The sequence below is a fragment of the Aureobasidium namibiae genome (assembly GCF_000721765.1).
Source record: "Aureobasidium namibiae CBS 147.97 unplaced genomic scaffold scaffold_13, whole genome shotgun sequence".
Classification (NCBI taxonomy): domain Eukaryota; kingdom Fungi; phylum Ascomycota; class Dothideomycetes; order Dothideales; family Saccotheciaceae; genus Aureobasidium; species Aureobasidium namibiae.
The window spans coordinates 102,331-122,648 of NW_013581196.1; the positions used below are offsets into that span (position 1 = coordinate 102,331).

At 50.6% G+C, this 20,318-nt stretch overlaps 10 protein-coding genes across 10 annotated transcripts; 4 read left to right on the plus strand and 6 right to left on the minus strand.

The window, feature by feature from the left end:
- Nucleotides 1-2,477: 2,477 nt before the first annotated feature.
- M436DRAFT_50896 (uncharacterized protein) lies at nucleotides 2,478-3,752 on the minus strand (the record flags this gene model as incomplete). Its single annotated transcript, XM_013569969.1, has 1 exon — nucleotides 2,478-3,752. The coding sequence occupies one exon, from the start codon at nucleotides 3,750-3,752 to the stop codon at nucleotides 2,478-2,480; it is 1,275 nt and encodes a 424-aa protein (XP_013425423.1).
- Nucleotides 3,753-4,111: 359 nt separating this feature from the next.
- M436DRAFT_51540 (WD40 repeat-like protein) lies at nucleotides 4,112-5,512 on the plus strand (the record flags this gene model as incomplete). Its single annotated transcript, XM_013570076.1, has 1 exon — nucleotides 4,112-5,512. The coding sequence occupies one exon, from the start codon at nucleotides 4,112-4,114 to the stop codon at nucleotides 5,510-5,512; it is 1,401 nt and encodes a 466-aa protein (XP_013425530.1).
- Nucleotides 5,513-5,954: 442 nt separating this feature from the next.
- On the plus strand, nucleotides 5,955-7,751 carry M436DRAFT_65396 (N-myristoyl transferase; the record flags this gene model as incomplete). The annotated part of the gene is made up of 2 exons (XM_013570111.1): nucleotides 5,955-7,493; nucleotides 7,554-7,751. 2 exons carry the CDS (start codon nucleotides 5,955-5,957, stop codon nucleotides 7,749-7,751), a joined length of 1,737 nt encoding a protein of 578 aa, XP_013425565.1.
- A 199-nt stretch (nucleotides 7,752-7,950) lies between these two features.
- Nucleotides 7,951-8,542, minus strand: M436DRAFT_65397 (uncharacterized protein; the record flags this gene model as incomplete). Its single annotated transcript, XM_013570112.1, has 3 exons — nucleotides 7,951-8,145; nucleotides 8,221-8,239; nucleotides 8,295-8,542. The coding sequence occupies 3 exons, from the start codon at nucleotides 8,540-8,542 to the stop codon at nucleotides 7,951-7,953; spliced, it is 462 nt and encodes a 153-aa protein (XP_013425566.1).
- A 437-nt stretch (nucleotides 8,543-8,979) lies between these two features.
- M436DRAFT_65398 (uncharacterized protein) lies at nucleotides 8,980-9,432 on the minus strand (the record flags this gene model as incomplete). The annotated part of the gene is made up of 2 exons (XM_013570113.1): nucleotides 8,980-8,994; nucleotides 9,088-9,432. 2 exons carry the CDS (start codon nucleotides 9,430-9,432, stop codon nucleotides 8,980-8,982), a joined length of 360 nt encoding a protein of 119 aa, XP_013425567.1.
- A 1,408-nt stretch (nucleotides 9,433-10,840) lies between these two features.
- M436DRAFT_83532 (uncharacterized protein) lies at nucleotides 10,841-11,320 on the minus strand (the record flags this gene model as incomplete). The annotated part of the gene is made up of 1 exon (XM_013570180.1): nucleotides 10,841-11,320. One exon carries the CDS (start codon nucleotides 11,318-11,320, stop codon nucleotides 10,841-10,843), a length of 480 nt encoding a protein of 159 aa, XP_013425634.1.
- Nucleotides 11,321-12,771: 1,451 nt separating this feature from the next.
- On the minus strand, nucleotides 12,772-16,411 carry M436DRAFT_50874 (uncharacterized protein; the record flags this gene model as incomplete). The annotated part of the gene is made up of 5 exons (XM_013569960.1): nucleotides 12,772-13,335; nucleotides 13,387-13,993; nucleotides 14,042-14,585; nucleotides 14,632-15,470; nucleotides 15,642-16,411. 5 exons carry the CDS (start codon nucleotides 16,409-16,411, stop codon nucleotides 12,772-12,774), a joined length of 3,324 nt encoding a protein of 1,107 aa, XP_013425414.1.
- Nucleotides 16,412-17,171: 760 nt separating this feature from the next.
- Nucleotides 17,172-18,661, plus strand: M436DRAFT_83534 (uncharacterized protein; the record flags this gene model as incomplete). Its single annotated transcript, XM_013570181.1, has 3 exons — nucleotides 17,172-17,369; nucleotides 17,426-18,365; nucleotides 18,423-18,661. The coding sequence occupies 3 exons, from the start codon at nucleotides 17,172-17,174 to the stop codon at nucleotides 18,659-18,661; spliced, it is 1,377 nt and encodes a 458-aa protein (XP_013425635.1).
- A 161-nt stretch (nucleotides 18,662-18,822) lies between these two features.
- Nucleotides 18,823-19,428, minus strand: M436DRAFT_51574 (uncharacterized protein; the record flags this gene model as incomplete). The annotated part of the gene is made up of 1 exon (XM_013570082.1): nucleotides 18,823-19,428. The coding sequence occupies one exon, from the start codon at nucleotides 19,426-19,428 to the stop codon at nucleotides 18,823-18,825; it is 606 nt and encodes a 201-aa protein (XP_013425536.1).
- Nucleotides 19,429-19,618: 190 nt separating this feature from the next.
- Nucleotides 19,619-20,071, plus strand: M436DRAFT_74330 (uncharacterized protein; the record flags this gene model as incomplete). Its single annotated transcript, XM_013570182.1, has 1 exon — nucleotides 19,619-20,071. The coding sequence occupies one exon, from the start codon at nucleotides 19,619-19,621 to the stop codon at nucleotides 20,069-20,071; it is 453 nt and encodes a 150-aa protein (XP_013425636.1).
- Between the last annotated feature and the right edge of the window lie 247 nt (nucleotides 20,072-20,318).

A 20,318-nucleotide genomic window follows, 5' to 3' on the forward strand; every position in this document is an offset into this window, starting at 1 on the left:
TTGCCTTCTCAGAAAAAGATGCACAAGCTCTCCTTGCCACTTCCACACCACACCATCTCTCTCTCTCATCAAACAGCAACGAAAAACAACAATCTCAAGAACAAATTACAGCCTTTTAAACGAGATCAGCAATCCGCCACTCATTACTTCTTTCACGCACCAAAAACACGCAAAACACTACCAGCGAAAGTCTACCTCTTTTCCAACACTGGCTTTGTTCTTCATTCCACGTTCTGCAACGGGATCCAAGATTGCGACTTCTGGCACTCGACCGAACTTTTTTTCTTTGCTGTGGAAGATGGGCTTCAGGGGTAAAGTATTTTGAACTTTTTCTTGCTTGGCTTTTTAAAACACTCGAGAGGGCACTGCATACGATCACTGGTTTTTTTTTCTTGCTTCTTTTTTTTTTTTTTTTGGCTCTCAGCATTAACCATCTCTGCTACAAAAATGGAAAACTTGGGAAAAGCTCCATACAAGCATGAGATTTGATTCGACTGCACATGAGATTTCTTCTTGCCTTGCGCATGCTCCAAAAGACAAAAAAAGAAGTAAGAAAAAAAAACAAATCGGCGTGTTTTGATGAGTGTCAGAGCCTTCAACGCAGAAGAAGTTTCTTTGGAAAAATCACTGCTTGCCTTTCATCTTTCGCGGAAGAAAAAAAGTTCTGGGAGAGGAGTCATGGAGTCGCTTGGTGATAGAGAACGCAAAAAACATCCGCATTTGACGTATGCTGCTGGCAGAAATCATTGGCTTGATGTTGTGGGTGAGAGAGTCAGTGGTTGGCAAGGAAGGAGGCTGTTTCTGCATATGGTCACTAATATCGCGAAAAAAAGCTGAAAGAAAGAGTGTTTTGGGATGTCAGACTGTCTTTGCTGGTTTGTTTTTTGGGATTATCAATGCTGCTTTTGTTTTGAGGGGTTTGGTGGGGTGTTGGGGGTGGTGAGGGGGTTTGGCGGATTGACTGAGTGGTGGGGGGTGTCAGGGGAGGGAGATTTGGAAGGGATTCTTCATCGGGGGTTTGGACATGAGCAGGCAAAGTCAAGGATATTTCAGGAGTTCTTGGGCATGGGACAGGCTTTTTTGTACTTGGCATATCATTGGAGGAGTTTTTTTTGGTCAAAGGGAAGGACGGAAGGAATCTGATAGTGCTGGGAAAACACAACCTCATTCAAACAACACACTCTTTTCTCTTTTCTCTTTTTCCTCTATCTTTTTCACCGTGATCATCTTGCCTTGATACCCTCTAAGGCTCACGTCATACCGCTGCTCAAGAATGTACGGCCTTTGCAGTTATGGCCAAGGAATGTACATGTCCATGTATACTAAATACTTCTTCCTTCTCATCAACAGCCCTCCAAAACGATAGCATAACGCTGGAAGGATTCAGAACGCCCTTGATCTCATTGTCGGGGTTCGATGAAGAAGGTCCACACCACAATCTCACAGCAGACATTTTCGGCAAGACCAGTAGACGAGATGAACCGATTGCCAATGGAACAAAAGTGTACTGACAGCAGAAAGTGCTAACAATCTTCATCTCTTGGCTTCTAATCATGTCGTGTAACAGGACTTGCCAATAGGAGAGGCAGAACCAGCAATCACCCATGAGCGATCAAACCCAAAGACTAGGCAGATACAGACAAGTAGAGCTGTTCGAAGTGCTTAGGATCCAGCTACTCGGCGAGGGAAGAGACGATGGCACAGTCAATATTTTTTTGACCGTCGGAAGATAACTATTCTATGTCTCTACAGCCAAGGTATTTCATGCCTGAATCTCTCTGGGGACTATAGAGTGAGACTTTGACAAAAAGCCTGAATCGAGGTCAACTCTCAACACCATCATCTACGAGCAGCCAATCTCTTGTTCGAGACATGTCAGATCGAAGCGGACAAAGTCACGATGGTAGTTCTGGAAAAGTGCCTGTGAACAAAGGAAGCAAAACAGCACAATTAGAATGCCCCGGCAATAACGAGGAAACAAGAGGCAACCTGAGGATGGAAGGTAAAGTATACGCTACAACAAATCATGCGAACGACCGGACTATTTTTCTAGGAGCCGACGTTGAGGTAGAAGCGGGCGAGGAGTCAACGAAGATGCCACAGAGTCAGTTGCGCGCGGAAAAATTACAACGGCGGACTGGAGGCGAGTTTGGAAGTATGTTCTTGTTGGCGGCAGCAACGACAATACTGCTGTTCTCTAAGCTTGTAAAGAAAGGGGAGTACCAATGAACTTGCATCGAGGAATTGAAGCGAGACCAAGGTGAGCGAGGGTGGCGGTGACACTACCAGGAAAGCGGCTGTTTGAAAACAATAGCAAGATAACACAGTCAGTCCTCCACGGGTGATGGAGAAGAGCTCATCTCTTCGTTTCAGCAATGTTAGTGACATTTGTTCTCTTTGAGCTCCCGGAGAGTGCACAGTATCCTTGAAGTCGGACAAGGGTTTTACTCAGAGTTAAGGCAACATCATTAATGTCCTTACGACCAACCAAACTCTTCTTTCCTGATCCTCTTGAAGTTCGTCAGCTCGTCCGACAGTAAAGAATGCCCACCCGCATATCCATACTTCAAAGGTAATCTGACCTTTTCACCTTTTCTTAACACCGTGCTTGGCCCCGGGACCCTTCCCGACCATGGGAACTTGGGACGTCCTTCGACTGAAAAGTGCACTAACTCACGTGTATATATGTCATCGAGAAAGAATTGAGCGATAGCTGTGTTTGGTCCGGTAAGGATATCGATGATGGGACGAAGAGAACCGGTTAGGCGAATGTACTCAAGGTGGACTTGTTGCAAAGATGGTGCGATTAACACTTTTTGAAGGGTCTGTTGGGAGAGGCGGAGGCCACGAAGGACTAGGTGCTTGAGATTGTGGAACGAGACGACAAGAGAGACTTGATCGAACCAGTAGTTTTCTATAGCCTCGGCGACTGTGAAAGCCAGAGACTTTAGTCGCTTATCATACCAGTGCAGACTGAGTTCCTCGATGTTGGGGATCAGGGAGAAAAAATGAACCAGCGCCTGAACGCGTCGAGTTCCAGCCTCAGCGGATTCTCTTACAGCAAAGTCAAAAGTGTCGTAGTCTGTATCTTCAAGCCCAGCTTCTGCACCGTTATTCGCATGATGGGTGAGGCTGAGCGATAAGGAGCGTAAGATAGACCAGTTGGTAGAGGGCTGAATTGGTTCGAAGAGACCTTTGAAGATGCAACATGGAACACTGTATGCCGACGAGTGGTACAAAAGATCGATCTTCTCAATAGGGATATCGCTGTCGTTGACTACACGCAGTGTGGTTCTGACGGCCGAGGCACCAGCACCTGATCGTGGTGTTGATCGAGAGACAACTCTTGACGGGGTTGAAGCTTCCTCAGTGACTCCAGTAGTCAGACTTCGTAGACCGTACTGCTTGGATTGCTCGTGGAGTTTACGAAGATTTCGTAACGCCATGCATAGCCTATCGGCATCTCGAGATGAAAAACGGTCCGTAACCTGACCTTTTTCTGTCCCAGTAAGTGTGAGATCCTGGAGGAGACCAACAAAGTAACTGTACTTTGTGATGGCGGCAGGTCTGAGGATTGCGGTAGAGTCGAGCTCCACTGTCTTGCAGCCAAAGAACGACTTGTAACGTGCTTGTGTGGAAGCGACATCGATAGCACGACTGACGAGGCGAAGGTTGCAGATTTCTTGATAGTCAAGTAGGCACACCACCATCTCGATGACCTCAGATGGCAGGTTGGAAAGTTGCGCCGACATGGCTACAAGTTCGAGAGTTGCCGAGTTCTGGGCAGGTCATTCACACGATGATCTCGATTGTGATATAAATCAGGAGCCACATCAAGGATCCAGTTGGCTGTCTGCTCTCGGGGAATGTTCTTGAGAGACGGGATTAGTGGTCAAAAACTGCAAGAAGGTTAAAGTTGAACAGGGACGAGCTTCACATGATCGAGTTCATCAGAAAGTCCTGATTGTGCTGGTTGCAGCAAAGGGAGGAACGATCGCCAGAAATGCAAAGTTCAGAGGTGACCCTGATACGCGGCGCACAAGCCCCAACCTCCAACTTTCCAACAGTGACGCAGCACCTTCTATCGCAAACATTCATCTACACACACATCATGGATCAACAACTACAACTCGCCAAACGCACAACGAGCACAAAGGGCAAAGTCCCCACTGGCCACGCCGACGAAATCGTCATCTCGGAAACCGCCTTTCGCAACGCCCACCGCGCAGCAGAAGCAAACCACGAACCCCCGACCAAAAAGCGCAAGCGAGAGGGCAAAGGCGACAGCAGTGTAGTCTACGGTGCAGGCGCATACAAAGGACCATGGGCGCGCTATGAGGTCGACAGACCTGATGATAGCGACGGCAGTGAAGAGGAGGTCGAAGTCGAGTACGAGGAGGATGAGATTGCGCCGCAGCCTGCTGCGCCCTCCAAGGCTGGCACTGCCTATGTCGAGTCGGATGGCTCGAAGGAGACGACCGAGTTTCATGGAAGCCAGCAATACGATTACCAGGGCAGGACGTACATGCATGTACCACAGGATCTGGATATTGATCTACGAGGAGATTTGCCCGACGACTACAAGAATTACGCGCCAAAGAAGTTGCTGCATACCTGGAAATCTCATACAAAGGCAATCACGCAACTACGCTTCTTCCCTGATGCCGGACACTTGCTGCTCTCGGCTTCTGCGGATAGCAAGGTCAAGATTTGGGATGTTTACCACCAGCGAGAGTTGCTGCGTACCTACTCTGGTCACACAAAGTCTGTCTCGGATATTTGCTTCAACTATGATGGCTCTCGCTTCATGACGGGCTCTTTCGACAGACAGATGAAGCTTTGGGACACCGAGACTGGCCAATGCATCAGCCGCTTCAGCACTGGTGCTACTCCTCACGTTGTCCGCTTCCAGCCCGATCAAAACTCAGCTACCGAGTTCCTCGCCGGTATGAGCGACAAGAAAATTGTTCAATTCGACACGAGGACGCCTGGAGAGTCACCCATCCAAGAATACGACCACCACTTGGGTCCAGTCAACACAATCACCTTTTGCGACGAGAACCGCCGTTTCATTACCACTTCAGACGACAAAAGTTTGCGCGCATGGGAGTACGGTATCCCCGTGCCCATCAAGTTTGTCGCTGAACCATACATGTTCCCAATGGTGCGCTCAAGTCCACACCCATCCGGCAAGTATGTCGCTTTCCAGAGCTCGGACAACCAAATCGTCGTCTACGCATCTACGGAAAGATTCAGACAGAACAGAAAGAAGAGTTATCGCGGACACAACAATGCTGGCTATGCTATCGACGTGGCTATCAGTCCTGATGGCGGTATGGTCATGTCTGGAGACAGCGGCGGCTATGTGTGCTTCTACGATTGGAAGACGTGCAAGATGTGGCACAAGATCAAGGCGAGTGAGTCTGCGGTTGTTGCCGCGCAATGGCAGCCCAAGGAGACGTCCAAGGCTGTGACTGGTGCTTTGGATGGCTTGATCAAGTACTGGGATTAGACAAGTAGAGAAGATGATGGATCAAGGCTTCGACTTGTCGTTTTGTTCGAGACTGGCAAGTTCATTTTTCCGAGCCACCATGGCTTCCCAGGTTGTGATGTTGCAAGCGAAAAACCAAGTCGGAATTTGATAAAGTAGTAGAGTCAAGGGGCCGAGATGATGCTGCAAGAGTCGAAGGTGTCACTGGAGCAACGCGGTCGAGTTTGCTCGATGGAAAGATCAGCTTTTGGATGGGAACAATGAAGGAGAATGTGGATAGTAACCTGTGATGGCACAGGGTAGGTAATTATGCTGCAGCAAAGTTGGCAGAGAGGGCTGGAAGTGACGGCGTGCCGACTGCCGAGTTTGGAATTCAGGCAGCCCCGCCATGTGGAGCAGGAGCTTCGAATGTTGGCGCACATGCAGAAGCAACTTGTTTACTTGAATACAACCACCACCAAACATGCCCCAACAAGAATCCAAGCCCATAGACGCCCCTGTCAATCAGGAAGCTCTGAACGATGCCGTCGACCACCTCAAGCTCGCCGAGGATCAGTCCAAACGAGACGCCGTAAAAGACGCCGCAGAGTCGAGTGGAGACGACAACGACAACGACAACAACGACTCGACACAGGCCCCCGCCAAAAAGTCCAAGAAGAACAAGATCAAGGACGCCGTCTCTGCCATTGCCTCGTCCTCCAAGTCTCCCGCCGCTCCCACCTCTGTCGAGGACCCACTGCCCGCCTCGACCATTGACAAGCTGTCCGACTCGCAGATCACTTCTCTGGTACAAAGCAACCCTGCCCTGGCCCAGGCCATGCTCAAGGGCGGCTCTTCGCTCGACGCCCGCAGTATGCGCGAGCTCCTCAAGTCTCTCAGCGCCGCCGACCTCATGACGGGCATGAGCTCGGGAAAGAACGCAAAAGATATGGCAAACTACAGGTTCTGGTCCACTCAGCCCGTCCCTCGCTTTGATGAGAAGGCTGCTGCCACACAGAAGCCTGTTATCGAGGGTCCTATCAAGGAAGTTGACCCTGCAAAGGTCTCTACAACGCCCTCTCCTCTGGTCGCTGGTTTTGAGTGGTCCGAGATTGACCTGCTGGACGAGGCCGAGCTAAAGGAAGTCCAAGAGCTTCTCTGCAACCACTACGTCGAAGACGACGAAGCCATGTTCCGCTTCAACTACCTCAACGAAACACTCAACTGGGCCCTCAAAGCCCCCGGCTGGCGCAAATCATGGCACGTCGGTGTCCGCGCAACAAAGTCCCGCAAACTCGTCGCCTTCATCTCTGGTGTCCCCGTCCGCCTCAACGTCCGCGACCGCCTCGTCAACACTGCAGAGATCAACTTCCTCTGCGTCCACAAGAAACTCCGCAGCAAGCGTCTCGCTCCCGTCCTCATCATGGAAATCACCCGCCGCTGCAACCTCGAGGGCATCTACCAGGCCATATACACCGCTGGCGTGGTCTTGCCCAAGCCAGTAGCCAGTTGTCGCTACTTCCACCGCGTCCTCGACTGGGAGAAACTCTACAGTGTAGGTTTCAGCCATCTGCCTCATGGCAGCACGAAAATGCGCCAGATTTCAAAATACCGTCTGCCCGAACGCAGCGTGACTCCCGGACTACGCTTGATGAAAGCCGAAGACGCGGACCAAGTCTGTGATTTGCTTTCTCGCTACATGAAGCGCACCAAGATGGCCCAAGAATTCAACAAGGAAGAAGTTTTGCACTGGTTCGTTGACAAAGAAGTCGATCCCAAGAGCAAAACACGCGTTGTGTGGACCTACGTCGTCGAAGATCCAAACACAGCTGGAAAAATCACGGATTTCTTTAGTTTCTACAGCTTGGAGAGTTCGGTCATTCAATCTGCTACTACTATCCGTGCTGCATACCTATTTTACTATGCCACCGAAGCTGCGTTCGAGACGCAGAATGCGGATGATGAGGTTCTGAAGGCGAGGTTGAATTTGTTGGTCAAGGATGCTTTGATCCTTGCCAAGCAGGTAAGATTGCTCTCACACCCCTTACTGGATGATTTTGATCACTAACGATATTTCACACAGGCCAAATTCGACGTCTTCAATGCCCTAACCCTCCTCGACAACCCTCTCTTCCTCGTCGACCAGAAATTCGGCCCTGGAGATGGACAGTTGCACTACTACCTCTTCAACTACCGCACTGCAGATATACCCTCTGGCGTTGACGCTAGGAACCAAGTTGATGCCACACAACGTGGTGGTGTGGGTGTTGTCATGTTGTAGATACATTTTTCAGAAAGAAGATGATACAGCTCCACAGAAATGGAAAAACTTTTGTGCCGCCGCTGTCAGTAAATTTCCATCCTTGCTTATGGTGCTGATGTTGCAAGCGGACAGTTCTCTATGGTTAGACGCAAGTTGCAAAAATGGACGAGAAGTTGATGGTAGTCAAAGCTGGGTATTCATCGATCATGGTTGTGTATCAAGTTCCTATTATCTCCTCTATGATGCCCATTCCTTTCTGTGTCAACGCATAGTGCTGGCTCCCTTGTGTGTTTGCCCAAGGTCCTGGTGAACTTGCTGTTATATCGTGTGCCCGAGCGGGCCCGTCGATGGTACCCGCGGACAGTTTGCTGCTCCCTTTCTCATCAGCTTTGCACCCACCCCAATGAAACCACTATAAAAACTCACAGCACTCTCCTCAAAACCCAGTCTGTTCCAACGAGAAGCAACGCACTTCATCCCTGCATACCACGACGCAACTCTCTATCCTGCACGAACCACAGCACACCGCCCACCCTCATGCCAGCAGCCCTGTACACGTACCACTCCACGCACACGATGAAACCAGCGTAAACCGCAATGTCGGCGTTGCTGAGACCCGGGAACAAGTTTGACAGAGTCATTCCGGTGATGATGCCGAAGATGGGGATGCCGATGGCAGGGCGGACGTGGTCGAGGATCAAGCAGAGGGTTTGGTACAGCTGGAGGAGGTGGTATTGCTTGAAGAGGAGGGTGGCAGTGCGGGTGATGATACGGATGAGGATGAGGAGGATGGCGAAGATGGGGAACATTTTTGTTGTTGTTGTTGTGAGGTTTGGTCGGGGTTATAGTGGGAGATGTTGATGTTCGTTGATGATGCTGCTGCTCGCGTAGTTTATTGTGATGATGGAAAAGTTGGTAGATTTGTGGATGCGGACGTGGAAGTGAGTTGTGAGTGTGTTTCTCGTGGAAGAATGCCGAGAACTGTATCGTCGCGACGACGAGACAACAAACGAAAAAGACCAGAACGCACAAGGATAAGCCAATAGGCACCTGATGGATAGATCTGTCTGCAGTATTGGACAAGTCGTGTCGTGTCTAGCTTCGTTGCTTGATCGTCGGTCTCTCAATCTCGAGAGTATTCTCCATCGCTTTTACTCCCCTTTTTTGCCAATTTCAGTTCCTCTCAACCCGTGTATCTCATACTGGCTTCTTCTTTGAGACTGAACGGGGTATGGTGATCTTGGTCTCACTTCTTCTGCGCCTAGAGTCATCAGTAGAAGTTTCTTCTCAACATGTCGAGCTGCCGTATCTCACAACAAAGCTTCCCAATCAGAGCTTGCTCGGTGCCTCAAACCAATCTGCCACTGCGCAAAGACATCTTGATCGGACGTTCAGGAGTCATGTGAGCCTCGGGCTCAGCAACAGGAGGCTCAGATGTCTGTGTCGACTTTGACTCATATTCCCTCTTCTTTCTCTCAACTGCTGCCGAGATACCTTGCTGGAGTTCTGGAGTTGTAGCGATGAGCATGAGGAGGCCGATGGCGAGAAACCAGGGAAAGTATTCGATGATCAGACAGAGAGTTGCGAGCAACATGAGCAGACCGAGAACGAAGACCAAGCAGCAGACTATGCACTGTGCAGCGACAAAGGCGATCTTTCCAGGGACTTTTGAGGCGTTCTGGGGATGGAAGGTAGGCATCTTTGGAGTTGTTTCTTGTTGGACTCTCGACTGAGGTAGCTCAGTGAAGACCGAACCCCGTTTGCTTGAAGTTGTCTGCGGCTGGAGAGTATTAGCCAGAGGTTATTTGCAAGGATCCTTCCGTAGATTTACTGTTTCGAGTAATGCTCGATGCCGACGGAGAAAGGCAAATAATCTCAAAGCATAGGTTTTGCATCCCTTTTGTAGACAAGAGGATGTGTTGTGGTCCGTCAAAGGCTGGTATGAGTGTGAAAGTGGTTCTCAATCATTACAGATTCTTGCAAGACATCCGTAGTGTCTCAGAAGTCGTCTCGTTCTTTGTGTATCCCTGGCTGTCTTGCCATCATAAACGTCTCTTTGTACCCTCTGAACCCTTTGGCTTGTGTTTCTAGCTCTCTCCTCTTGACTTCTTCTCTGAAGTCTCTGAATGGAGAGTACTGACAGTCACATCTGGACGCAGTCGAGTCGGATCTGCCGGAGATGAGATCGGCAAGCAAAGCGACGAGGAAGATGGCAAAGAGAACGACAACGAGCCAGGGAAAGCAGTCGACGACAAGCGAAAGGATGTCTCCAACTACCTCAAAGAAGAGCTTTGCGATCATCGCGAGCGTAATCGATTTCCCAGCAAGGGAAGCTTGTAGCACCAGGTAGACGACAGCCAGTGAACCAGGGAGGAAGGTCAGACAGGCGAATAAGACACTGAAATAAATGCCAACAGAAAAGGGGCTAGAATCAGGCCAGCCAGAGCGCGGAAGATACAGCAGAGACCAGGCCTCAGCATGTTTGATCGATGCTTTACACAAGATGTACTGGTGAAGAGTGAAGACAAGTGTCTCAAGCAACCATGGCAGCATATTAATACACTACAAGGATATCTTCTGATAATTATCTCGAAGACATGCCTTCCACGTGCAGGTGTGTTGGTGGAGGTCGTCTTGAGGGTCGAGAAAGTTTGATATGGCCGTGGAAGCAATGTTCGTGCCTTGCATACGACTGTGTCTTGTCTTGGAAGTCGGCTGTGTCTTTGTGTAACATTGCCATGCAAACCACCTCCACCCTTTCCTTTGCTATCCAGCAATGATGGCGCAATAGTCATTGCCAAAGGGTCGATGAAGCAGTAGAGACAGTAGAAAGTCTGGTGTGATTGTGATTCTTGAACTGAATTTTGTGGGCTGTCATGAGACATGCAGTGTCTTGATGTTGGTTATTCCTTTGTGTGTCCCTAACTGTCTCGCCATCGTTTGAGACTCTCCGTACACTCAGAATCGTTCGGCTCGTGCCTCCATCCCCCTCAGTAGTTTTCGAGACAGTTGCAATAGTCTCACTGTCGATCTCCACAACTTGACTCACTAGCTAATGTTTCCGACTGGCTTTGTGTGATAGCGTGTCTCACATGAGTGCCTCTGAATTAAATTTGGTTCTGTGAGTCGAGTTCACGGGCATGTTCGTCGATAGTCTCAGCGATGTGTTCCATGAACAGCACCTTGTAAAGTCGAAGACTGAACCTCGATCTCAAGTCATCCTCTTGTCTCTCTCGGATCTCCTCCGCAGTCTCTGCCTTGATGTCTCCGAGGATTTTGTGCCCACTTTCTTGCTGAAACGAGGTTTGAGTGGGATCTGACACCGGCGTGGGAAGTGAGATATGAGTGGTGAAGATGTAGAAGACGAGGATCATGATGATGAACCAAGAAAAGTGGTCGACGGCCAACTGAAGAATAGCTCGAATGAGCGGTTCAAAGAGCACCGCAAGAAACATGAGTGAATTGAAGACCAGACCGATCACGAGGATCATGTATAGCGACAGAATCAAAGCGACGGTCGACACGACATGGACTGCTGCCGATCCTTTCGAGTACTGAGAGATATCGTGGGGATTGGAAGCCGGCATCTTCGAGTTTGGTTGTTGTTAACAAGATACCGACGCCGGATGACGAAAGCTGTATAGCAAAGATTTGGGCAATCTGTGTGGCAGTATATCAATGTAAGCCCAGAAGATATCCATGAACCATAATGCTGCAAAACATACCTGTCGACGATCTGCTCAAATGGGCAGGAGATGATGAACCAGCCTAGATTGCACTGCGCAAGTAGTTTTGTGGAGAGAGTGGATTGGTGTCTCCAGAGTTGAGTCCGAGTGTGAATAGGTTAGTGATGTGAAAATTGAATCTGAGAGTGAATGTTTGTGTTTTGTGTTTGAGCTTTGAGTCGTGGGTCTTGACCATCTGTTCACGCGCATCTGACTGTCTTCTGCTCAATGAAGGTAATAAGTTTGCCAACCAAACAACCGCCTCTCGATGATGCTACCAGTTCTATATCCCCAGTATGGCGACTCATCACACAAGGGCTCTCGATACACAAAAGAAGACCAAAAGCCCTTGTCAGATACTGCATCTCCTTTTGACTGTAAGTGACTCTCAAACAACACCAAGCAAAGAAAAGACATAGCCTTTTGTATCCATACCACAAACACGCGTCATAACAACAGCAAAAAGTGAGAATAGTGTAAGCGTTGACAGCAAGAGCAAAAAGAAAGTGGTGACCAGCGTTGGAATCGAACCAATGACCTATTATGAATGTAGCTAGTCACAGATGAATATACCAAATGGGAGGTAACTGACATCTGCTTCCAACTACACCATCTTACCGCTAGTCAAGATGAAGCGCACATCCGCCTGCTTGTGTAGTCTCACATATGTGGAGTGGAAGGTAGTGATCTAAACGAGTCAATCATGCAAGGGGCGAAGGACCTGCGGGAGCAAAAGTGAAGCTACGACTATGTCATTCGATTAGGGTGAAAGTGAAAGAATGGAAAGACCTATAACAAAAGTGCAAAAAGGAGAAGGTGACCAGTGTTGGAATCGAACCAACTACCTATGATGAATGCAGCTAGTCACAGATGACTTCATCTAGCGATAACTGTCATCTGCTTCCCACTGCACCATCTCACCGCCGGTCAAAAGGAGGGCTCACTTTGGTGGTAATGTACGCAAGTGTTGGTGAAGTGGTCCCCGTGACGAAATCAGGGGTCGGGACTGAAAGCAGGTGAAGGTGGGCTTGCTGCTGTCGTGCCAACTGCTCTTGAGGGAGAAAAAAAAAAACAAGCAATCATAGGATGAGATAGGAGAACTGAGAGGAATTCGAAAGGAAGCAGCGATGGAGGTGGTATAGATCAAATCATCGCTGACGATACATTTTTCAGGAGAACGAGGAAACAGCAAACGAAAGAAACTCGTCGTTGCAATAATGACGCCCTTGTACAAAGGGCAAGTAGTAGAACGCTAACTTACAACAAGAATGCAGACCACCCCCTCCCTTCTCCACCACTCTCCACCCCGCTCTTCACCGACCAAACTCCAAGCTGGGAATGATGACAGGACCGTACTTAACAGGCGCCGCATACGCACCTTCGTTCTGCACCATGAAATCAGCAGCAAGACTGAGGCGACTAGATCCCTTGTTGCTAGAAACAACAGAACCGTGAGATCCCCGAATAGCTTCAGGATCATAAGCAACCATGGCAACATAGTTTCTGCGGCCCATGAGACGCTTCATCTCGCGGGGAGCACCATTCACATCTGCCACGAAGATTTCCATCATGTCTTCTTTTGTGTCGCTTGACTGGACTGGTTGGTGTGGTCCTGCACTGCGCTGACCGTTTTGAGGTATGTAGATTGGTTGCTTTGGGTTGCTGTTGAGCAGGCGGAGAACGTAGGATGGCGGAGGTGCGTTGACGATCGACGACGTGATGAGTTGATACATTGTCTTGTGATCTGTAGGGTGGGATGGGTCATGGACGAGGCCGGCACCACAAGCGTTGACGCTACCGGACAGGAAGGTCATGCGGAGTGACTTGTTGTGTGCAATCCCTTGTAAAGTACGAATCATGTACGTCCGCTCGAGGTCCTGTCGAGAGTTGTTAGCATCATTTCGCATCATGAAATCGAGCTTGGCTACCTTTGATTCGTGAGTCCACATATCTCGCAGCTCGTCCAGCATGTCAATCTCGCCGAAGGGGCTGAGCACACTACTCATCAGACCTGACTTTCCGACAGCCTTCTTGATCGAGCTGAAGCCGTCACCAACGACGCCCTTAGCGCCGACGACTCCAGCAACAGAACTTGTCATTCGACCTAGCATATTAAACGTGCCGGTGACAGCTTTCTTGCCTGTTGCCATGGTATGTGCTATGTGCTCTGCAGTCTCAAGTCGTGGATAGAGGAGAGGCACAGGGATCATCCAGATACAATGCTGCACGCTCGGCGGCAGAGTGGCGACCTTGGGAAACAGACCTTGATAGGTGGGTCCAGCCATGACTCTGTGCGAATCTCGTTCAGAGCGAGTGTCTGGACCAACGACAACTACCGCGGGACCGAGATATTTGACAAAGTGCCAACCGGTGCCAGTGATGCTGAACAGATCCAGATCACCGGAAACGTTGCGAAGAATCTCATGTGTTGTGTGATGCTGGAACAGAAGGTACATGTCGGTACCAATGCGGCCGATGTTTTTGAACATGTTTGATTGTTGCATATAATCGGGGTAGGAGCCATAACCATCGAAACTGTTGATTGTCAGTCATTGGTTCCTGGTCAGAGGTAAGATACTTTACATATCATTGTCGTCAAGCGTCAAAACATGAGGAATTTGGGCGAAAGCTTCTCGCACATGAGGCTGATCGAAGTGACTTGAGTAGTAATGGAAGTAAGCGTGTGACACATCATCCTCAAGCTTTGCAGACCAAGCTTCGTTTTTGCGGTTCTCCTTTCCACTCATGGCAGTCCATTGTCTGAGGGCGGGGACCTCTTTCCAAAGACGGTCACCAAAGATTTGACCACCAAGACCAAGCTGAGCGTGAAAGCCACCGCACTCGATATGCTTTTGTAGAACATCCTTCCACATGAGGCCAATACCTCCCAGCTTGGCTCTTTCGTTCGCACTGACGTTGAGTGCAAAGTCGTTGCCAGAGTGAGAGATGAAGCGCCAGCTCGTCTCATAGCGTCCGGCAACAAGGAACTCATATCTGGTACAACCGAGATGCGATGTGATAGCATATGTCCACTTAGTGTCTTGTTCGTCCATGACCAGATCGACATCGTAGCGATAAAATGTCCAGCGTTGATGTTGATAGATTGGATTTGCTTTCAGTTGACGAGCTGTTGCATGTCAGTAGTGATCGATATAGGCGTCGACAAGACTCACGGTTGGGAGACAAGTCGGTGCTTTGGTGGATGTGGATGGTAGGAGGTTGGGGTACATCTGTGACCAGAAGAATGGAGCCGAGCCAAAGGCCTCTCTCAAGGTCTATATTGGTATAGCGTAGGTATGGACCGAAGTAGACGCCGTTCGTAGGCGCGACTTTGTACATATCCACACCCGCGACTGGAGGTGGGCCTGTAAAGCCGGCAACGGTAGGACTCGCAAGGTTGTTCATGCTCAACATACTGTCACGATGGTACGAAGCACTCTGTGGAGGAAAGCCAGGAGATGCCAACGGCTGGTTAAATCCACCCAGAGCTGGGGAAGCCATTGGGTTTGCGAACGTACCAGTTGGCGAGAGTGGTTCCTGAAGGTTCAACGGAGTTGGTCCTTTGGGAAACTCCCACTGCGTAGATTGGGTCGGGAGATGGATATAGTAATATTGGCCTGAATTTTGATCCAAATGAGCTATCCATCCTTCAGGAAGAGGTGGGGGAGATGCTGGTGTTACACTTGGGCCTGGACTTGGTGACAGGATCTGGATAGGAGCCAGAGCCGTGGCTGGAGTAGAGGCAACAGACTGCTGCACGGGCTGTTGTACAGCTGGTTGGCCAGCATTATTGGCAAAAGCTGGGTGTCTGCGGAGATTTGGGTCTTGCGAAGACGTGGAGCTAGGCACCGAAGCATTACTCAGACGCTTCTCGTTCGCATAACCTTGAGTATTCGCTCCGGAGAACAGCCTCTGCTGAGACACACTCGAGTATGCTGGGGGAGGTTCATCTGCTACCTGCATCCGCTGCATATCCTGCTCCAATGGATGTGTGTGAGGCGAAAATGACAACCTTGAGCCAGGCTGGTTGGGCTGAGGCGACTGCAAATATTGAGTCGGTTGAGCAAGCTGGGCAGGAGAAGAGGATTGAGTGATGGGGACCCCGAATTGTGGGACAGGAGGGCTCACGAATTGCTGCAGAGGCTGAGAAGGAGAAATCTGGTATGCCCGATTCTGACTCGACAGAGAGGGACTTTGGTAAGCTGCGGGAGTAGGACTCTGGTAGTTTGTCGCAGGAGGGACCTCGGTGTCGCCCTGGAAGGCGACCGGGGGACCGTGTGGATAGCTGCCAGGTTGTTCGGTTGGTGTCCAAGGACGAGGAACTTCGATTGGCTGCTGTGATGGCGACATGGTCGAAGGACGAGCAACAGGGCTGGCATACTGGTTGGTGCGAGACGCCGCGGCACTGTGAGCATATGGGTATGCAGGCTCAAAGCCTCCCGTTGACCTTCCGAGTATAGGTGTCTCTGGAGGTGGTGGAGAACCTCGCTGGGCGCGTGTGGTAGATGTAGAGGCAGTCGAACTCAATCTGTTCATGCCAGCGCTGGGAGGCTGGAGAGTGGCAGCTGTTGGAGGAGGGTAGTACTGTTGGTATGTAGACTGAGCTATTCCCTCGTCGCCTACAGGGATTGCTGGTATGGTAGGGTTTGGTGGAGGCTTCTGAAACAGGCCATCATCGTCGTCTACTTTTTCCTTGGCTGGTATTTCCGGCGCAGACTTTGTTTTGTTGCCTCCGAATCCTGGAGTGAGAGAGGGTGGTGGAGTGCCGGCATAGCCAGAAATTGTAGGGCGGTTTGGATCGCTCGCACCAAACTTGGCACGAGTCGAGGATTGACGGCGCAAGCCTGCTGGATTGACATCAGGAGTTCCTGTGCGTTGTGCGCCAGCAGCAGATTGCAGAGGACGAAGGCGATCATCGGGGTATGGAGGGCTGGGGCGTCTGGTCTGCGACATGCCGTCGACCTCGGCTTCTTCGGACGATGTTCTCGAGGGAGTCGATGTAGTTGAGGCGGTCGAGGTCGAACGGTTCGCTTTGTGAATGCGTAGAGGGCCTACCGTTGGAGTGTCTGGTTCGGGAGTCTTTGGTTTCTGGAAGTAAAAGTCGCCAGGTCTTCGTTGGCCGTGGGCGCCGTCCATGGTTTCGATGTCTTTCGCGTGACGAGGAGGGGGTTGGTATGGGTGGTGAGGCTGGAAGTGAGAGTGGGGCACAATCAAAAGAGTTGGACGATCATAGTGACTTGACGAAACGAAAGAAAGAGTCGATGAGCCTTCTCGTGGCCTACCTGAGTGCGCGGTCTTGGGCAGCACGATGCTTACGGAAGGTGAATCTGCGCATTAAGCAGCAAGAACAGGCTAGAAAGGAACGTAAGCGCTGCCAACTTGCTAGTGACGTGCGTGTGCATCTGCGGCGGCGGCAATCATTGGACACCAGCCCCATGATTGGTTTCCGACACGCCCGACGTGGCACAGCGACAGCATCCCCAATCTTGGTATATTGATTGGGAGTCCATGTCCGCTTCTGAGGCCTCGAGCTCTGCCTTGTGACGGCTTTCTTCTGGAGAGAGCTTGCTGCTGCGGGGCCTCGGGCGTTTCAAAACAAGGGCTCGGGATCAAACGTCTTGCTTGGCCCACGCATGTGCCAACTCTCGTCTGTACCTTGACTTTGCTGTTGCATTCTGTCCTCACAAGACACTTTTCATCTCAGGTTGCGATGATGGATTTCCTGTCTCGCCTAGCCGGATGGCTTGATCGCCCAGGCTTCCCCTGGAAGTCCCTTATCATCTCGTTCAGTTTGGGAGAGTATCTTCTGGAGAACTGGTTGGCATTCCGTCAGTACCGTGTGCTGCAAGGGACAAAGGTTCCCAAGCAGTTGCAAAACGAAGTCGACCAGGCCACATTCGACAAGAGTCAGGTGTGTTGTATACATCGCTTGTCCGTCTCCACGCTCTTCTAACCACCACATTCTAGGCTTACGGTCGCGCAAAAGCCAAGTATGGCTTCGTCTCTGGTGCCATCTCTCAGCTCAAGTCTCTCGCCGTCATCCGCTACGATTTCTATCCCAGATTCTGGGCTCTTACCGGTCTTGCTCTTACTCGCTACCTTCCTGCAAGTTGTCAAGGAGAAATCGCCCACTCGCTGCTTTTCGTCTTCGCCTCATCTTTCATCGAGACGCTCCTTAGTCTGCCTCTCTCGTACTACCACCACTTCGTCCTCGAGGAGAAGTTCGGCTTCAACAAGCAGACTGTCGGTCTGTGGGTCTCCGACTTGCTCAAGGGACAAGCGCTTTCTGTTACCTTTGGTGTTCCGCTCGGCTGGGCTTTCTTGAAGATCATCCAAAAGACTGGTGACAAGTTCTTCTACTACCTTTGGCTGTTCGCTCTCGGTGTCCAGCTCTTCGCCATCACCATCTATCCCATCGTCATCGTTCCTCTGTTCAACAAGCTCACTCCTCTCGAGCCTGGTCCGCTCAAGGTCGCCGTTGAGGCTCTAGCGCAGCGTCTCGACTTCCCTCTCTCGGAACTGCAGGTCATCGATGGCAGCAAGCGCAGTGCTCACAGTAACGCCTACTTCACCGGTCTACCCTGGAAGAAGAAGATTGTCATCTACGATACCCTGATTGAGAAGTCTGACACCAAGGAGATCGAGGCTGTTCTTGCTCACGAGCTGGGTCACTGGAAGATGGGACACACAACCAAGTTGCTTCTCCTCTCGCAGGCGCAATTGTTCTACATGTTCACTCTCTTCTCCGTCTTCATCAACAACCACTCGCTATACAATGCCTTTGGCTTCACTCACGAACGACCGATCATGATTGGGTTCATCCTTTTCAACGAAGTTCTGGCACCCACGGATTCTGTCATCAAGCTTTTCATGAACATCATGACTAGAAGAATGGAGTTTGAAGCTGGTATGTTATCACACAAGTGTGGGATTATGTAAATTTGTGCTGACACGCTTTTTCTAGACAACTTCTCGCTCAAGCTCGGTTACTCGGCTGAGCTGGCCAGCTCTTTGATCAAGCTTCAGATCCAGAACCTTTCCAGCATGGATGCCGACTGGATGTACTCTAGCTTCCATTACTCGCACCCAATCCTCACAGAACGCCTGAAGGCCGTTGGCTGGACCAGCGAAAAGAAGGTTTCGCAAGAAAAGGAGGAAGTGTTGGAGGAGAAGACGGGCGAGGCCACTGGTCGTGAGCTGTAGTACAGCTGTGTCGTAAAAGAAATCGTGTCGAGGACGCACAAGCCCTCGTTATAAGAAAGATGATCCATCCTAGCGGTGCGTGATGATATCGCTCATCATTGAGCTTGGTGACCAAGAAAAGAGGGTATGTTCGATGTTCGAGGCAGGTGGGTGTGGACGGATCAACCTTCTGATCTGTTCTTCGCAGCCTTATCTCTCGCAAGGGCCTTCCTCTTCTCCTTCTTAGCCTCCTTTCTGGCGTCTCTCTCAGCCTTTGACAGACCAACACCAGCATATGCCTCATCGTCGACATCCATAGCGTCAGCGTCGTAGCTGGCCTGAGCATGACTAGTGTCTCTGTCGCCAACCTCGCCCTCGAGGATTTCTTGGTTGCGTGCATAGACCTCGGGGTCCTCTCCCTCTTCCTCGAATCTCTTCAGAGCACCCTTCTTGAGACCACCGTCCAGAGTAGACTGGTAGCCGGCAAGGTTGTCGAGGTTGGCATCGTCACCTTCGGGCAGGTCGAAGATGTCGTCAGGTTCGGGAGCGAGAATCTCGCCGTTCAGACCCTTCTCGATACGGCGGAGGTGGTGCATGATGATTCCTCCTTGAGGACCACCGTTGGTCGAGTATTTGATGTCATCGGGAGTGATGCGAGCATCCGGGTGGAGCCAAGGAGTAGATTCGGAAGCAGCGATGAATGTGCTCAGCGACGCGAAGGCATCTTCGGGAGAGATACGCGTCGAAGGGTGCGAGCGATGCGGCGGGTAGGGAGTTGTCGAGGCCATTGTGAGTCTGTGAAAGGGCAAGATGCAATTGCGCAGCAGAACTGGGATTTACGAAAGTTGGAGACCTGGAGGCCGAGAAATTTTGATGGCCCGAGCGTCGTGTTGGATCATGATTGATGCAGCTCAGAGGAGCGACAGCAAGGTCCTTGACACATTCACATACACATACCACAGTCTGTCGCCGCCCGTCATGCTGTTCCTACACTGCACACGGCATATTGCCCAAGCCCGGCCTTCGCTTAGTCTCGCCTCGACCACGCCGCTGCTCCAGTCGACTCTTCGCCCTCTGGCCGCATCGCAACCCGCACAATCGCACGTCTCCCACACTACACCTCGTTCCACATACCCGCTAACCAGGCATCGCAGTCGCACATTCTCATTGCTGTCATCTAGACGCCCAACGCTTCCCACTACCCCAACCTCGACATTATCACTCAACACCACCCTCGAGCTCCCAACTCTGCCAGCCGCCTCTACCACACTCACCCTTCTGCAGGCCAGAGGCCCCAAGAGAGACACATTTGACCCCTCACACCGTGTGAGGAAGCGAAGAAGTGGTTTCCTTGCCCGTATTCGCACGAGAAACGGTCGCAACCTGATCAAGAGAAGACTTTTGAAGAAGAGATCCACCCTCAGTCACTGAACCCACCTCTCCGTATCATCTCAGACACATGTACAAAATGAAAAAGGATGTTTATTAAAGGAAATACTCTGGAGTCGCCATGGTTACATTGGTTGATGGGCCATCATCAGAGGCAGCATGGTTAAGGGCGTTCAATTATCTTCTTGTATCAATATCATCTATCCCCATCACACTGCAAGTTGCATAATAATGAATTTCTGTCTTACATGTGTCTGGCATCATCTTTTGGCAACATGAATGCCTGGCC